Source organism: Ips typographus, linkage group LG10 (assembly GCF_016097725.1).
Source record: "Ips typographus isolate SLU linkage group LG10, UJ_Ityp_2.0, whole genome shotgun sequence".
NCBI lineage: Eukaryota > Metazoa > Arthropoda > Insecta > Coleoptera > Curculionidae > Ips > Ips typographus.
In genome coordinates this window covers 5,700,625-5,718,354 of record NC_138431.1, presented here as the reverse complement: position 1 = coordinate 5,718,354, position 17,730 = coordinate 5,700,625, and the positions used below count along the sequence as shown (strand labels likewise).

The 17,730-nt window shown below is 37.7% G+C and overlaps 3 protein-coding genes across 5 annotated transcripts in view; all 3 read left to right on the top strand.

The window, feature by feature from the left end:
- The window catches only part of LOC145734371 (uncharacterized), a 49,947-nt gene extending 35,434 nt beyond the window's left edge, over positions 1 to 14,513 (top strand). Inside the window, exons 7-11 of the mRNA XM_081987652.1 lie at positions 115 to 139; positions 192 to 1,109; positions 6,101 to 6,130; positions 9,279 to 10,081; positions 12,403 to 14,513. Coding sequence (XP_081843778.1) covers positions 115 to 139; positions 192 to 1,109; positions 6,101 to 6,130; positions 9,279 to 10,081; positions 12,403 to 12,818 — 2,192 coding nt within the window. The 3' untranslated portion in view covers positions 12,819 to 14,513. The remainder of the gene's footprint in view (positions 1 to 114; positions 140 to 191; positions 1,110 to 6,100; positions 6,131 to 9,278; positions 10,082 to 12,402) is intronic.
- Positions 1,870 to 6,285, top strand: LOC145734776 (zinc finger X-chromosomal protein-like). Of its 2 annotated transcripts, none has more exons than XM_081988390.1 (3): positions 1,870 to 2,008; positions 2,270 to 2,529; positions 2,582 to 6,285. In XM_081988390.1, exons 2-3 carry the CDS (start codon positions 2,295 to 2,297, stop codon positions 3,052 to 3,054), a joined length of 708 nt encoding a protein of 235 aa, XP_081844516.1. In that variant the 5' UTR covers positions 1,870 to 2,008; positions 2,270 to 2,294; the 3' UTR covers positions 3,055 to 6,285. The 2 variants fall into 2 exon arrangements, with proteins under 2 accessions (XP_081844516.1, XP_081844515.1); XM_081988389.1 differs by lacking the exon at positions 1,870 to 2,008 and adding an exon at positions 2,019 to 2,187.
- LOC145734761 (zinc finger protein 639-like) lies at positions 5,583 to 8,339 on the top strand. 2 transcript variants are annotated; one of them, XM_081988366.1, is made up of 2 exons: positions 5,583 to 7,461; positions 7,518 to 8,339. In XM_081988366.1, the coding sequence occupies exons 1-2, from the start codon at positions 7,421 to 7,423 to the stop codon at positions 8,308 to 8,310; spliced, it is 834 nt and encodes a 277-aa protein (XP_081844492.1). In that variant the 5' UTR covers positions 5,583 to 7,420; the 3' UTR covers positions 8,311 to 8,339. The 2 variants fall into 2 exon arrangements, with proteins under 2 accessions (XP_081844492.1, XP_081844493.1); XM_081988367.1 differs by having other exon boundaries at positions 5,588 to 7,449.
- Positions 14,514 to 17,730: the final 3,217 nt, after the last annotated feature.

Genomic DNA, 17,730 nt, shown 5'->3' with positions numbered 1-17,730 from the left:
TCAAGGGTTTTTATGGATTTTTGGTTGTTTAATTCAGAGTTTTTATTTAATATTTAATTATTATTGTTTTGTTGACTGATTAAATTAGCCATTGTTGACTTTGTGTGTCCTTAGTGTGGTTAAAAGTGGAGACATGCAAGTATTATTTAAATATTCATTGATCGTCTTAATCTAATAATGTAAACTTGTAGGTGCAACGTTTTGTCTGTGATATTGCAAGAATACCAAACTAGCAACTTTAAATCGACTCAGTGTCCGCTGTGCGGTAAATTATTTGGCAACAACCGTCTTATGAAGAAACACATGATCTGCCATCGACAGGACAGGCCGTACACGTGTCCAGTGTGTCAACGAGCTTTCAAACGAGCCCAAGAAGTGAAAAACCACATCCAATCAGTGCACGAACAGAGCCGTCAGTTTCATTGCAATCAATGTCCCAAAGTGTTCAAAACCAAACACGGTTTCCTGGATCACATGAACCGACACTCAAACCAGTTTGTGGCCAGATGCGCAGATTGCAATCGCGGATTTGTCACTAAACAAGAATTTGAGGCGCACAATTACAAAAAACACAACAGAAACCGAGAAACTTTGATCTGTTTCGTGTGCGGACGCACCTGCGTGGACAAAGCCTCCCTCACCGGACATTTGCGCACCCACGAGGACGGCTACCACGTAGAAAAGTATGCGTGCGAACACTGCGGCAAAAAATTCGCCCAAGAGCGCGGATTGAAGCATCACTATCACCGGAAACACGAAAACGGCGGGGAAAAGTACATTTGCGATCTGTGCGGTAAAGAGGTCAAGTCGTTGCGCAGCCTCAAAGGCCACAAACTGTTGCACGAGGGACTGAGGCCGTTGCAGTGTCCGTTGTGCCAAAAGTGTTTCGTGCTGGATAGCACTTTGAAACAGCATTTGCTCACGCACACCGGCGAGAGACCGCACAAGTGCAACGAGTGCGGTAAGTGTTTTACGCAACGCGGGCCTTTGAAAGCTCACTTACGCACTCACACCGGGGAAATGCCGTTTGTTTGTGATATATGCTCGGCAGCGTTCATTTCAAGAGCACAACTAAACTATCACTTGAAAAATCGACATGGGCATATTTAGTAATATATAAATAGTAGTAATTCATTGTTTTTATACAAACAGACTAACTGACAACTGACAGATGACAGAGAAACGTAGGTAATCGCATGCGCGGGACAAAGACAGTAAACAAAAAAAATATCAAGTAGGCCATATTTTCAGCGCGCTGTTGCCCAAATCCAGCACCGTCGACAAAATTAATTTTGTTCTTGGATTATTCCACGGAAAACATTATAAATCTAGAGCTCCATCTTAAATAGGAGGCCATGAAGACACAAAATTTGACATTTGATTAAAAGCTATTTCAAATATCCAAAATAATCCAAGAACAAAATTAATTTTGTCGACGGTGCTGGATTTTGGCAACAGCGCGCTGAAAATATGGCCTACTTGATATTTTTTATAAATTTTGTAATGTCATATTTTGACATCCGCCGTCCGTCATTGTATCGTGTTATTGTTTTGTTTATAAATGGTGGATTTGGATTGTTCAAGAATTGTGGTTTGTTGTTGATTTTGTGTGATTTTTTGGTCATTTAGTGCAATAAAAACTGTTGAAGTGTCTACGGAAAAAACAGAGTTTAGTGGTAAAAATTATCTAGAGCTAGTTTCTCTTTACATCAAGAATTTATTAAACAATTGCAGATGGAACCTTGGCAACAATTGGGGCTTCTACTTCAAGAAAAGGAGAATACGGAGGTTTAAAACGCGACCTATGAATAGAAAACGCAATGAACATAGTGTTTTTGTGAAAATAGTTCAGTTTGCAGGAAAAACATGATGCAGAGCAGTTTTTCAAATATACTCGTATGACTCCAGAATGTTCCACAAGTTATTAGCTCTTGAGGGGCCATTCCTGCAGGAAAAACAAGACAAAAAATCCAATTAGCCCAAAACAACGTCTTGCCCTCACTTTGCAGTAAGTATATTCTCAATTCCAAATAAAAATGTGTAGTATTACCTTTTCTGATTTCTTGTGGAATGTTATGCATTAAGTTATGCATTGTGCGCTGTATAAACCCAAGAGGAAAAGTAGGAAGAATGATAACTTTCAAATCTGACAATTCTTAGTAATTTCCTTAACTGTTATATGGTAAGGTAAGTGTGTAAAACTGTGTGATTGCATTTTGTCGGGCAAAAAAACCTGTACATTTCTTGAAATGTGTAAAAATTCTTTCAGGACCAAATCGAGATATTCCAAATCGATGACGAAACCAAAGTTTGAGTGTGAAATTTGCGGTCTCCATCTCAAAACTAAGGGAAGTCTAAACGTGCACAAAAAACGCCACTTGAAACAATACGTAGCCAAATGCGAGGAATGTCAAATGGGATTTGTGACCAATCAGGAGTACTCCAATCACATGGGATTCAAACACGGACCGGGTAATCACGTGTGTAACATATGCGGACGTAGCTGTTACGATAAAGCGGCCCTACAAGGTAACAATTTACTTTTTTTTAATCGATTTTAGCTTAATTATTGCAATTTTAGGGCACATGGCACGACATGCCGACGACTACGGCTCGGACACGAACATAAAATGTCAAATTTGCGACAAAACCTTTCTGCAAACCAAGTATTTGAAACATCACATGTGGCGTAAACACGAAAATGGAGGACAGAGCTACGTGTGTCACTTGTGCGGTAAAAAGGTGAATTCGAAACGTTCTTTAAGGGACCACACCTACATCCATCAAGGTATCAAACCGTTGGAGTGTACCGAGTGCGGTAAATCGTTTGGTTTGCGGACAACGTTGAAATTGCACATGCGCACCCACACGGGACAGCGACCGTACGAGTGCACGTTTTGTCCTAAACGATTTACTCAGCGCACCCCTTTGAAAGTACACATGCGCTATCATACTGGCGAACGGCCTTACGGCTGTCATTTGTGCGATGACAGGTTTGTTAGTGGGGGACTTTTAAATTCGCACATCAGGAAAATGCACGGTACCAATATATAAATCAAATTTCCTCACAATTATGTTGTCAATATGTCTAGTTTTAAGTGTCAATAATTCACCATTTGATAGCTAATCAAAAAATAAGTTGACTTGCATTATGTCATTTTTCTGAACAACGTTTCCTAAGGAAGATACAATGTCTAAAAACTTGCTTTTTAACACTTCATTCAATAAGTCCCGGGACCAACTAAGAAAAACAATTATTTTTCATGAAATTCGTCTTTATTCATCAATATAGTTCCCTTCTAGAGTGATACAATCATTCCAACTTTTCTATACCATGTTTATAGAACGATTTTTCCTTGGCCTCAAAATACGCTTCAGTTTCAGCGATGACTTCCTCATTTGATTGATATTTCTTTCCCTGGAGCATTTTTTTGAGGTCTGAAAACAGCCAGTAGTCGCTGGGGGCCAGGTCTGGACTATACGGTGAGTGGGGAAGCAATTCGTTGAATTTGACCTTCGTTTTTATGGACTTGTGACACGGTGCATTGTCTTGATGAAAGAGAATCTTTTTCTTCTTCATATGGGGCCGTTTTAGTGCGATTTCATCCTTCAATCGGTCCAATAATGCACAATAATAGTCGCTGTTGATTGTTTTTCCCTTTTCCAAATAGTCAATGAACAATATACCGTGTGTATCCCAGAATACAGAGGCCATAACCTTGCCAGCCGATTGTTGCGTTTTTGGTCGCTTTGGACGGCTTTCGCCGGGTCCAGTCCACTCAGATGACTGCCGTTTTGATTCAGGTGTGTAGTGGTGGATCCAGGTTTCGTCCATGGTCACATATCGACGCAAAAAATCCTTTTTATTACGGTTAAACAGCTCCAAACAGCGCTCTGAATCATCAATTCGTTGTTGTTTTTGGTCAATAGTGAGCTTTCGCATACCCAAATATTCATGCAAAATTGTTAACACACTACCTTCTGATATCTTTGAGGCCTCAGCTATCTCACTCACTTTCAGTTTACGATCAGACAATATCATTTTGTGGATTTTTTTGATGTTTTCTGGAACAACAGCCGAATTTGGGCGTCCAGACCGTTCAGCGTCATTTGTGTCTGTACGACCGCGTTTAAAATCAGCAAACCACCTACAAATCGTTGTTTTCGATGGAGAAGAGTCCCCGTAACATTTTTCAAGCCATTGTTCTGTTTGGACGGTGTTTTTTCCCATCAGGAAACAGTGTTTAATCAGCACACGAAAATCACTTTTTTCCATGTTTTAAAAAAAACACAAAAGTTGTTCACTTTAAAAAATTCTCACCAACAAAATATTGGAGGGAATGAGCTCAGGATTTGACAGCTGTCGTTTGAAAGATGGTACTTCAAGGGAAAAATTTAAAAATGCGATTTGTAGTGCCACCTGTGGGTTAGTCCCGGGACTTATTGAATGATGTGTTACTATTAGGAATGGTCTTTGATTCGCTTTCTCAGACTGCCATCCTGGTTGAGTGTCTGAAACTGGCATTCAAGAACTAAAAAAAGTCCGGAAATCAAGACAAAGATTGTATTGTGCATGAAACTCATTTTTTACTACTAAAAATAATATAAAAGTTGACTTTTAATGCTAGAACTGACTTTACTAAAACTAAAGAGAGTCCAAAAGTATATTTTCAAGACTTTAATTGGTGTACAACTCAATTTTCTGGACTGGACAACAAGTCTAGAAGTGAATTAAATTTTCGGACTATTTTATTTCTAAAAATTAGTTCTCAAGACTATTTTTCTAGCATTTGGTACCAAAATTTTTTACTTTTATTACTGAAGAAGCTTGACTTTTGGAAATAGTCTTAAACTCGATTTTTCAGTCTTAAAAAGCACTAAAAACAGTCTGAATTTCTTAGAGGTGCTACAATTTATTGCACCTAAGAGTGTAGAAGTCAATTTAATAGTGAAGAAGCTTGAAATAACATTTTTAAGACTATGGTCAGTGGACACACTGGCTTTTAGGCCTGATAAGTCAAAAACTTTGTAAAGATAGTCTTGAAACTGGATTTGAGGCACTGAAAACAGCCTTAAAACACTAAAAACAGTCTAGTTTATTAAGAAATACCCGAATTTTTAGCACTGAGGTGTCTAGAAGTCGATTTAATAGTGACAAAGCTTGGAATGCCATTTTTTAAGTTTGCTATGTCAATAACTTGGTGAAGATAGTCTTGAAACTCGATTTTTCAAGCTGAAAGCAGTTTTGAAGCACTAAACATAGTCCAGAAGTCGAAGAAAATGAAAAGCAAAGTAAAAAGCACGAAAAGTTCGTTTTCAAGACAATTTTCATGAATCTAATGTCAATGTCCTGCATCTAAGACTATCTTCAAGACTAAAATATTGAAATTTGTCTTCAAATTATGAAAACTTACTTCAAATGCAAATTTTAAGCTTCTAATGTCACTTTTCATTAGTTCAGTCACATTTTGGGGTTCAAGTCAATTTTTAAGGTTTAAATGTATGAATTTGTAGTAACAAATTCTTGAAAAAGTAGTTTTTATGTCTACAAGTCAATTTTTAGTATTAAAGTCTCTCGATTTGCATGAAAACTGCTTACAAACACAATTTTCAAAACTAAAGTCTTTCAGTTTGTCTGGAAACTATGAAAACTGGCTACAATAATATTTTTTAAACTTCCTAAGTGAATTTTCCGTTTCCAAGACAATTTTTAAGTTTGGTTTGGGTTAGTTTTGGGTCTTTAACCGTAATAACGTGTAATAAAGTGTTTGTTCCAAATTTCATCAATATTGCTCCAACTTTCTGACAGTTATGACAAAAAAAAAACGATTTTTTAAACAGAAATTTGAACTTTTCAGGAAAATGACATAATGAATGTCAACTTATTTTTTAATTGGATATGGATTGGTGAATTATTGACATTTAAAACTGGACCACCCTGTATATTAATTATAATAATAGTATATTATTCAACTATTACTCACGACGTGTGTAATAGCTATTATTTATATTGTTTTAGTAAGGGACAATTTGAATAGCAAAAATCAAAGTAAATTGAGACACACTAATTGTGTTATTACTTTTTAAATATGTTTTGTAGCTTTATGGGACCGAATTTGATAGTTTGCAGGTTTAGGGGAACTGACCAAATGTCATAACTGTCAAAATTCCACTCATAAAGCTATAAATCACGTTTGGTGCTGTATTTTAAGACTAAAATTAAGTCAAAAACACACAACCAAATGTTATAACTGTCAAACGCTATAAAATACTGATTTTACTGGATTTTAAGAGTGTTTTGTGATTTTGTCGCTTTATGGAGAGGATTTAGACGGGTCATATTCAAAAATAGACTAAAAATAACTCAGAAACACACAAAAATGTCCTGATAAAGGTATAAAATGCATTCAACCAAAATCAAACAGATTTCATTACGTTTCAATGATGTTACGTTGTTTTGTACCTCTATGGGATCGAATTTGACAGTTTCCAGATGCAGAACGGAACAAAATACAGAATTGTAACTGACGGTCAAATGTCAGAACTGTCAAATTCCACTCATAAAGCTATAAAATACGTTTATTAGTACTGTTTATGCTGATTTTACTGGATTTTAAGGGGGTTTTGTGATTTTGACGTTTGTCATATTTAAAAATAGACTAAAATTAAGTCAAAAACACACAACCAAAAGTTACAAATGCCAAAAATACACTGATCAACCAAAGTCAAACTGATTTCATTACTTTTCAATGATGTTACGTTATTTTGTACCTCTATGGGATCGAATTTGACAGTTTTCAGGTGCAGAACAAAATTCTAGAGCAGTTTTCTTTCGGTTCGCGATTTTGGATCCAAACGCGTTATGATTCAAAAAGTCACGTGACCGCGATGCGATTTTATAATCATGGTGTCACGTGATTTTTAGAGGTCTGTTCGTAGAGGCAATTTCAAACTGGTTTCCAACTGAAAATCGGAAATTGTTGGCTTTTATTGGTTGAATGCTCACGTGACATTGACATTTTAAGGGTAACAGCCAATAGCTGGACATATATTCTCTAATTATTAGTTGGAATTTCGTTCTGCGCGAATTTTACAAAAAATGCCAAAAATACACTGATGAAAGTATAAAATGCACAGATTTGGTTACTTTTCAAGTATCTTTCGTTGTTTTGTATCTCTATGGGATCTGTCAAAATATGTCGTAATAAATGAAGAAGCAAACGTGACATCATCAAAACGTCACTGCAATTCATTTTGAGTTTTGCTATATCTTAGTGGTGTGCGCGAGTGGATAATGATTCAATACTCACGGGTACTATCTATTCAAAAGCAGTGAGTAATAAGCATATTATTAAACATTAGTCATAGAAAAATTATATATATGGAAAAATTGTAATAATGGCAGTTCCAAGCAGTTATCATGGAAACGCAGCCAACTTTAAGGGACAGGTTGGTTTTTCTGTAATTTCACTACAATTTTTCTGAAAATTTTTTACTCATCACACTGAAATTTCCAGTTTGACCAGAGGCAACAAATCTCAAAATTTGAAATGTAAAGAGTGCGATAAAGTGTTTAAAACCGCCAAAATACTGAAGGCGCATCGAAATTCCATTCACATCCGTCCAAAACCAAAATTTGTATGTTGCCACGTTTCGTACGTGTCAGAACCAAAATACCAAGCGCACCGAAACAAATACCACACCGACCAGTTCGATCGCAAAAATGGCAACCAATTTCAATGCAAATTGTGCCCGAAAATCCTGCATTCCTACCAAGGTATCCAGGATCACCTTAATGTGAAACACACCAAAAGTACCAAGTACTATTGCGAGCACTGCTCTGCATCGTATCACTCCTTAACCATACTGCGCAACCATATAAGGAACCACAAGGTGGAACCACCTGAAACGTTTGAGTGTCCTTATTGCAGAAGAAACTACCCCACTCAGATTGCTCTAGATGTTCACAACAGGAAAAGTCACACGGAACACTACGACAAACTGGAAAACGGACATTATCAGTGCAAGCATTGCTCGACTGTGATGGTTGCCAAAGTGTCAATGGAACGTCATTTGAATTTGGTGCATTTGGGTGGCAATTACGTTTGTTGTACTTGCGGTAAGATTTGTTTTTCGAAAACCAGTTTGCACAAGCACGAGGCCGTACACGTGGAAACTAGCTACCAGTGTGAAGTGTGTCACTTGACGTATAAAAGTAGGGATTCGTTGAGAAAACACCAGAAAATCACTCACTTAAATTGGAATCGAGTGCTCTTTATTGTAGAAGGTGATGAAAGTGAGGTGGAATAATTATTAAAAAAAATTTTTTTTGGAACATACAGTGTTGTTTCAGTTGATTTACAAGCTTTGTAGGTTTTGTTTATTTTTTTTTTGTTGGGACGACTCGGTTAATGTTATTTTCAACTTAGTTGAAAATAGTGCGAAATTCCATTTTCCCAACAAACCTTTTTTTGTGTGAGACAGAAGACCCAATAAACAAAAAAAAAATGAGTAACTCGTCTAGTGAACCACTCTGTATACAGTGATGGGTCAAAAAAAGTACTAAATACTGTACATTTAACTTGTTTTTAAACGAGAGAGTTAAAATGGTAAATGTCAGACGCAAAGATGTCCTCCAGTCGCCATTTTGGCTAGCCTAATAATTAATCTCCTGGAGGACAAACAAAAGTTGTTGATCAAGTCAAACTGCACTCTTATCGGTACTGTATATTAGCTTATAAAGTGTGTGGTTTATTTTTTCTTGTGCTGTAGTACCTTAATGTTTTACTAATGATAGATTTATGATATAATAAGCTATTTAAATCAATTAATTATACTTTACCAGTATTTTCACTGGGTAAACAGTCCAACTTTGGCAGAGTCTACTAGAATATAGGCAGGACAGTAAGTTCTTTTATTCTTGTTGCCTTCTGGAAATTAAAAAAGGTCTTGGATAAGCCCTTGCAGAAGGTGATGAAAGTGAAGGGGAATAATAAAAAAAAAATTTTTTTGGAAATTACAGTGTTGTTTCAGTTGATTTACAAGCTTTGTAGGTTTTTTTTTTTTTTTTGTTGGGACGACTAGGTTAATGTTATTTTCAACTTAGTTGAAAATAGTGCGAAATTCCATTTTCCCAACAAACCTTTTTTTGTGTGAGACAAAAAACCCAATAAACAAAAAAAAAATTAATAAATCGTCTCAACAAACATATAGAACATATCTCTTTGTAGGTTGTTTTTATAATTTTTATTTTTTAACTGACTAATTTTTTTTTTTAGATTTTTCGATACTTCCATTCTAAATAACTTAATATACGGACCGGGAATTTCTATAACGCCAATCAAACCAGAAATCCGTAACTACCCATCAGCATTGAGTAGTTCGACCATTCTACCAGAAATCCTTAATCGTAACGGTTTCAACAAATTTTTGGAACCCCAAGTAAAAATGTCCGAAAGTGTGGACATTTGCAAGACCGAACTGGACACAGCCACCATACAAAACAATTTCCTGGACTCTCTAATGGAAATCGACTTGAATCCCGTAAAAATCAAACAGGAACCCGACCCGGAGCAACCCAACATTTTAGATTGTTTACTACCAAAGGAGGTGAAAAGAAAAAGAAAAACTGGCATCAAACTACCCTCCAAACAACCACCGCCCATCGATCTGGACGAACCCATCGAGTGTGACGTTTGCGATGAAACGTTTAAAAACAACGTCGCTTTTGCGTTACACTCTAACGTGCACTCGCAGGACAACAAGTACTACTGTCATTTGTGCGACTTTAAAAACAGCTCCAAGTATCACATTGAAATGCACGTGCGGGCTCACGAAGGTACCACCAAGTACAAGTGCGAGATTTGCGGTAAGGCGTTCACGATAAGCACTCACGCATTGGAGCACAAGTACTATCACACCGGCGAAAAACCGTTTCAGTGCGAAATTTGTGGGAAACATTTCATGTTTTCCTGGTTTTTAACGTCGCATCGCAGAACGCAACATTGGGAAATTGTCACTGGGAGTCCGTTGGTCAAATACGATTGCACCATTTGCAATAAACACTACACTTCGTCTACCGGTAAGTTATTGTTTGTTTTGATTAATTGCTTCAGATTTGCCACTACTCAAGTAAATTAAAGGCACTAAAAGGCGTCAAAGCTAAAATTTAATTCCAAATCCACATGTTCAACTGATTGGTCAAGAAAAAGCTGCTTTTTCATGATTTTCAAGTGAACTTTCACATTTCCAGCCTGAAAATTAGTCTGTGACAACTGTCACGTGACACTACAACACCACTTACGTAGACAGTCACGTGACCACTGCAAAAATCATCTTCAAAAACCTTAAAAGCACATCTTATCTCGAATACTGCAAAATAACTTTTTTACGCTGTGGTTTTTACAGCTTCAAGCCCCGATTGGCTAAATTTTGACAGTTTTGACGTTTGTGACGGGTGTCACATCAAACTAGGACACTATTTACTAAGAAAGTCACGTGACATCTGTCAAACTATGCATCATAAAGCTGTAAAACATGCCTTCGTTCGAGGAATACAAGAAAACTGTACTGATCCTTGATTTTTACAGTTTCATGTTTTGGTTGAGCAAGCTTTGACGTTTGTGACAACTGTCACGTGACCTGGAAACACTATTTACATAGACAGTCACATGACCACTGCAAAAATCATCTTCAAGAACCTTAAAAGCACGTTTTATCTTGAATACTGTAAAATAACGGTTTAGGCTGTGATTTTTACAGCTTTAAGCCCCGATTGGCTAAATTTTGACAGTTTTGACGTTTGTGACAGGTGTCACATCAAACTAGGACACTATTTACTCAGAAAGTCACGTGACATCTGTCAAACTATGCATCATAAAGCTGTAAAACATGTCCTCTGGCGAGGAGTACAAGAAAATTGTACTGATCCTTGATTTTTACTGTTTCATGTTTTGGTTGAGCAAGCTTTGACGTTTGTGACATCTGTCACGTGACATCTGTCACGTGACATTGGAACACCATTTACATAGACAGTCACATGACCACTGCCAAAATCATCTTCAAAAACCTTAAAAGCACATCTTATCTCGAATACTGCAAAATAACTGTTTTACACTGTGGTTTTTACAGCTTCATGCCCCGATTGGCTAAATTTTGACAGTTTTGACGTTTGTGACAGGTGTCACATTAAAGAAGGACACTATTTACTCAGAAAGTCACGTGACATCTGTCAAACTATGCATCATAAAGCTGTAAAACATATCCTCTGGCGAGGAGTACAAGAAAATTGTACTGATCCTTGATTTTTACAGTTTCATGTTTTGGTTGAGCAAGCTTTGACGTTTGTGACATCTGTCACGTGACCTTGGAACACTATTTACATAGACAGTCACATGACCACTGTCAAAATCATTTTCAGGAAAACAGTGGAAGTTTGTGGACTTGTAAAATCACAAACACAAGATAAGAGCACTTTAGCCTCAAACATCTTATGAACTAAAAGCTTTTTTAATGCATTATTTAGGTCACTGTGTAGGCCTTGAAAAGCATTGAATACGTTTGAAAATATACCGGGTGTCCTATTTAAAATAGTGAAAATTTGTGGCGTTGGAAGCATTTCAAAACATCAGATAAACTGATGGGTGATTGAGTTGGGACACTCTGTATACAGTTCCAGTGGCAAATTTACAGTTCAAAGTACGAATTCAGTTTTTTTGACTTATTTACTTAAGTTTCATTATTTGAATCTTTTCTGTACTAGTTAAGGATACATTCCACAAAACTTATTTTAGGAACCACTATGTATACAGTGGTGGGTCAAAAAAGCAGCCAATCACAAACTACTCTCTGTGCCTAAATACTGTACATTTAACTTGTTTTTAAACGAGAGAGTTAAATTGGTAAAGGTCAGACGCAAATATGTCCTCCAGCCGCCATTTTGGCTAGCCCAATAATTAATCTCCTGGAGGACAAACAAAAGTGGTTGATCAAGTCAAATTGCACACTTATCGGTACTGTATATTAGCTTATAAAGTGTGTGGTTTCTTTTTTCTTGTGCTGTAGTACCTTAATGATAGATTTATGATATAATAAGCTATTTAAATCAATTAATGATACTTTACCAGTATTTTCACTGGGTAAACAGTCCAACTTTGGCAGAGTCTACTAGAATATAGGCCTTAAAGTTAAATGCACGTCTTGGACAGTAAATTATTTTATTCTTGTTGCCTTCTAGAAATGAAAAAGGTCCTGGATAAGCCCTTACAGACCCTTTAAAAACACAGTCGATGAAGGACTTGGCATGTTTACGCCTTTTAGTGTCGTTAATATCAACTTATTAGACATTATGTTCAAAATCGTTTAAAGTTGCATTTTAAAATTTAAAAAAACTAAATTTTGCAGGTTTAAAACGTCACAACATGACCCACCACGGTTCGCCAGGCATCGACCAATCGGTGCTGTGCGATATTTGCGGTAAAAGCCTCTCATCCAAGGAAAAATTGAAGTTTCACCGTCGCATCCACACCGGTTACAAGCCGTACGCGTGCGAAATTTGCACGAAAAGTTTCTCGCGAAAAGAACAGCTAAAAGAGCACGAACGGGTGCACACCGGCGAAAAACCGTACATTTGCAAGTATTGCGGTAAAGGATTCACGCAGCGATCGCCCTTGAGGATCCACGAACGCACCCATACGGGCGAACGTCCCTACAAATGCATGATTTGCCAAAAAGGGTTCATTTCAAAGGGCGTGATGGACACTCACATGAAAAGCTGTTCGGTGTCGCGGGCTGTTTATGAACCTCAAATTGATTTCTAGTCCAGGATTTTTCTTAACGGATTTGGTGGTAAACGTAATCATTATTGTAGATAGCGAATAACTAGTAGATTAATCAACGAAAACGCGTCATATTGATGTTTTTATGAGATAATGGACAAAATAGTTACCTTTTAGATTTCACCTAGAACCATCATAGATAATAGTATATTATTCAACGAGCTTTTTATGATAGCCATTAATCCCTAAGGGGGATAATAAAAAACGAGGATAATACTATACTTTGTCCACGACCACTGTCCATTACCACTAATGCCAAGTGCAGGCAAATTAGAAGTTGATACTCTTTTATGTAGATACTGTTTCTTTCTCATGCTAGTTGATTTAACATAATAAAATAAATTTTCTTGTTGATACAAATATTTTTTAGGTAATTGTAAAAAGGATGCGATATTCCTACCCATGGCCGTAAATTGGTCAATTTTCTGTGCAGCACACTTTCCATTTTGATACGACAGAAATAAACTATCTAACTTGGTAACTCTTCCGCGTAAATCAATATATTTTTGGCAAATTTCATAAAATTTGCCGGTTATTATAAATTTTCTCGATACGCCTGTTTTCGTTTGTGGTATGGTAACCAGCAAAGATGAACCAAGATCGTTTACATCTGCAAGTTTCATAGAATAAAGTTCATGTCCTCTGCAAGCACCCATTATGCCCATTATAAGGGCAACCTAAATCAAGACACTTCAGGATAAATAATAATGAGATGGTTTTTATATTTTTTTTACCTTTGTTGCAAGATACTTTGTGTCTTCAGCATTACGTAACTTCTTCTGGAGTAAAAATAGCAGCTTTTTTCGCTTGAAATCCGTGATTTTTCCTTTTCAGTAAGGCTCGTAGTTTAGCATAAGTTTCAATGTTTATGGAGTGGTTGATGTCCAGCGTACTCCTTAGCATAGAAAAGGTGGTCCACAATGTAGATGGTTTGTATTTCATTGAAATAAACCAATAAAACTCTCTCAGAAAATGAATTAATCTGCTTAGTCCTTCTCCAATCCATGAAACTTTTGTTGACAAGTACAATGATTTCGATTTTTCTGGTAGGAAATTTGTACTTGTCGTTTTGGCAGCCTGTATAATTTCTGGTGGAGTGCAACCTGGTTCCGTATCACTATCCGAACTCGTTTTTAACAAGAATTACTGCGTAAAAAGCGAATATTTCTTATAAAATTACCAAATTAAAATTGAAATCCGCCATAACAACTGAAATGTCAAACTAAGTCGTGACAGAATTTGGGAAAAATGGATCACGTGAACAATTTATTTACATAACTATACGGTGGCATGTGACAAACACCACGGTGCGCACACCAGCCGCCTACGACCACAAGGGCACTGACGTTGTCAATGTCAACTTAAAAAACCACAGAACTAAGGACGGTCATACACCAAAAATATTTCAAATATAAATTATGGAATTTACCTAATGATTTGGCAAACTCCTGTACTGTGTTATTGCGGTGTATTTGTTAAGAAAATGGTACATTATTGTTTGGTCGTGGACAAACTATATTAACTTCTGTATTATTAGGGCTTGCTACAACATATTTAAGACTGTTACATTCAAGCTCTAAAATCATAGTTTTCTATGGTGGTTCCCCATTTTTTTTTCGTATACTTGTGACGCGATTAAAAATTAGTGACATTAAATAGAAATTGCAGTTATCCCTACACATTTGAGTGTTTTATTCGCACAACCTAATGGTTGCAGTGCATTTAATAAAAACGTTTAATTTTTAGATCCAAACTGAAACTCGACCCTAACTGTAACATTACAGTGAAAGAAGAAGATATAACAGACACTAGTGACCAGGAGGTGGTAAGGAGGAAGAAACGCAACAAAGTAACTAAAAAGAAGAAAATTGGTAAACGTACAGCCAGACCAGCACCTGTGGATCTGGAGGACCCTATTGTGTGCGATCAATGCAACCAGACATACAAAAACCACGTGGCTTTTGCCTTGCACAGCATCGTGCATAGCGAGGACGACAAATTTGTCTGTCACATGTGCGAGTTGCGAAGCACGTCCCGGTACCACATGGAAATGCACGTGCGTGCCCACGAAGGTACCACCGGATATAAGTGTGATATTTGTAATAAAGCTTTTACGGTAAGCACCAACGCTGCAGAGCACAAATACTACCACACCGGTGAGAAACCGTTTCAATGCGAAATATGCGGGAAACACTTTATGTACTCCAGATTCCTGGCTTCGCATCGCAGAACCCAACACTGGGAAATCATGACCGGCACTCCTCTAGTAAAATACGATTGCACCTTGTGCAACAAACACTACACATCGTCGAGTGGTTTAAAGCGACACAACTTGCGAAAACACAGCCCCGAAGGGGCTAATCACGGTGTGTTGTGCGACACGTGCGGAAAACGCATCTCCAGCATGGAAAAATTGAAATTTCACATGAGAATTCACACGGGGTACAAACCCTTCGTGTGCGAGGTGTGCCAAAAGGCTTTCACCGAAAAGGAACGTTTAAAAGAGCACATGAGAGTGCACACCGGTGAAAAACCGTTTGTGTGTAAATTCTGCGGTCGGTGTTTCACTCAAAGATCGCCGCTAAAAATCCACGAAAGAACCCACACCGGGGAGCAACCGTACTCGTGTAGGTTGTGCGGTAGAGGGTTTGTGTCCAAGAGTTCCATGGACGCTCACCTGAAAAGCTGTCCGGTAATGCATGCGTCTGAACACAACACCAATCCGAGGTATTTAGTGTACAGCCAGAATAACGGAGCGGAAGAGACCTCGTTTACTTGTTACGTCATGTCGTGCAACAAGCAATTTGATTCCAAAGAGGCGTTGAAGAGCCATTTAGTTACTCATGGGTTTGATGGTGGTCTTGGTGATGGAGCTCCCAATTTAGTGGAAAGGAAACGGTTTGCTGAGTCTTTGAACCAAATCATTAATACTCATAACAAAGATGTGACGGATTGAAATTAAGTATGGCTACTTTGGTTTAATGGCGGATTGCTGGAGGACACCCTAAGTTGTGCAATGATTCATTGTTATGTTTGTGTATCTTATAATAGGGATTTAACTAATATATTATTACTAAGTATTTCCATAAACAAAGGTGCAATATAATAGTTGTAAATGTTAGATTAGTAGAGTATTTAAACTATGTTACAAGATAAACTAATGGTTGGTTTTTTAGGATAATCGACAATTCTTAGCTTAGCAAATCTAAAACTGCTGGTGGAAAAGTGAAATTACGGCGCAATCATCCGCCTCCTGTTGAGCTGGATGATCCTATCGAGTGCGAGATATACAACCAGACATACAAAAATAACTCGCTTATTTGACAGTTGACGTCAAAATGTCATTGAAACAAAAATGTAGCCCAAAGTGTCAGCTTTCAGAAAATAGCATCCAATCATGTGATTGGTTGGACGGTTTGGCCGCTAGAGAGCGTCAAAGTCACTATAGATGACAAAAACACTGTTTTCTAGACACTTGTCTCTTTGTCACTGAATAACTCGCTTATTTGACAGTTGACATCAAAATGTCACCGAAACAAAAATGTAGCCCAAAGTGTCAGCTTTCAGAAAATATCATCCAATCGTGTGATTGGTTGAACGGTTTGGCCGCTAGAGAGCGTCAAAGTCACTATAGATGACAAAAACACTGTTTTTTTGACACTTGTCTCTTTGTCACTGAATAACTCGCTTATTTAACAGTTGACGTCAAAATGTCATTGAAACAAAAATGTAGCCCAAAGTGTCAGCTTTCAGAAAATACCATCAAACCACGTGATTGCTTGGACGGTTTGGCCGCTAGAGGACGTCAAAGTCACTATAGACGACAAAAACAATGTTTCAAATCATTAATACTCTTATAACAAAGATGTGATGGATTGAAATTCAGTATGGCCACTTTGGTTTAATGGCGGATTGCTGGAGGACACCCTAAGTTGTGCAATACGTAGAAAGTATCAAATTTGTCTACTACTACTAGGATTGTTATGTTTTTGTATCATATAATAGGGATTTAACTAATATATTATAGTAACTAAGTATTTCCATAAACAAAGGTGCAATATAATATAGTTAGTGTTATGTTAGTGTCAATGTTACAAGATAAACTAATGGTTGTTTTTTTAGGATAATCGACAATTCAGCTTACGAACCAAAAATTGAAGTAAAAACTGAAGCCGACGACGATGGTCTTCCCATATATCCCAAGTTGATACTACGCAAATCTAAGACAATAAAAAACCGAAAAAGGCTAAGCAAATCTAAAACTGCTGGTGGAAAAGTGAAATTGCGGCGCAATCATCCGCCTCCAGTTGAGCTGGATGATCCTATCGAGTGCGAGATATGCAACCAGACATACAAAAATAACGTAGCGTTCGCGTTGCACACGATCCGTCACAGCGAGGACGGAAAGTACAGTTGTCATTTGTGCAACTACAAAAACACGTCCAAGTACCACGTGGAAATGCACGTGCGGGCCCACGAAGGTACCACCAAGTACAAGTGCGAAGTGTGCGCTAAAGCTTTCACCGTGAGCACTCACGCAGTCGAGCACAAATACTTTCACACCGGCGAGAAACCGTTTCAGTGCGAAATTTGCGGTAAACACTTTATGTTCTCCAGGTTTCTAGCTGCGCACCGCAGGTCGCAACACTACGAAATCTTGACAGGGAGTCCGTTGGTAAAATTTGACTGCCAAGTATGCAACAAACATTACGCGTCGGCTTCGGGATTGCGTCGTCACAAATTGAGCAAACACAACGACGAGGGCGTGGACCTGTCCGTGTTGTGCGATATTTGCGGTAAACGACTGTCCAGCCGGGAAAAACTCAAATTTCACCGTCGAATTCACACCGGCTACAAACCGTTTGCTTGTCAGGTGTGCAGTAAAGCGTTCACC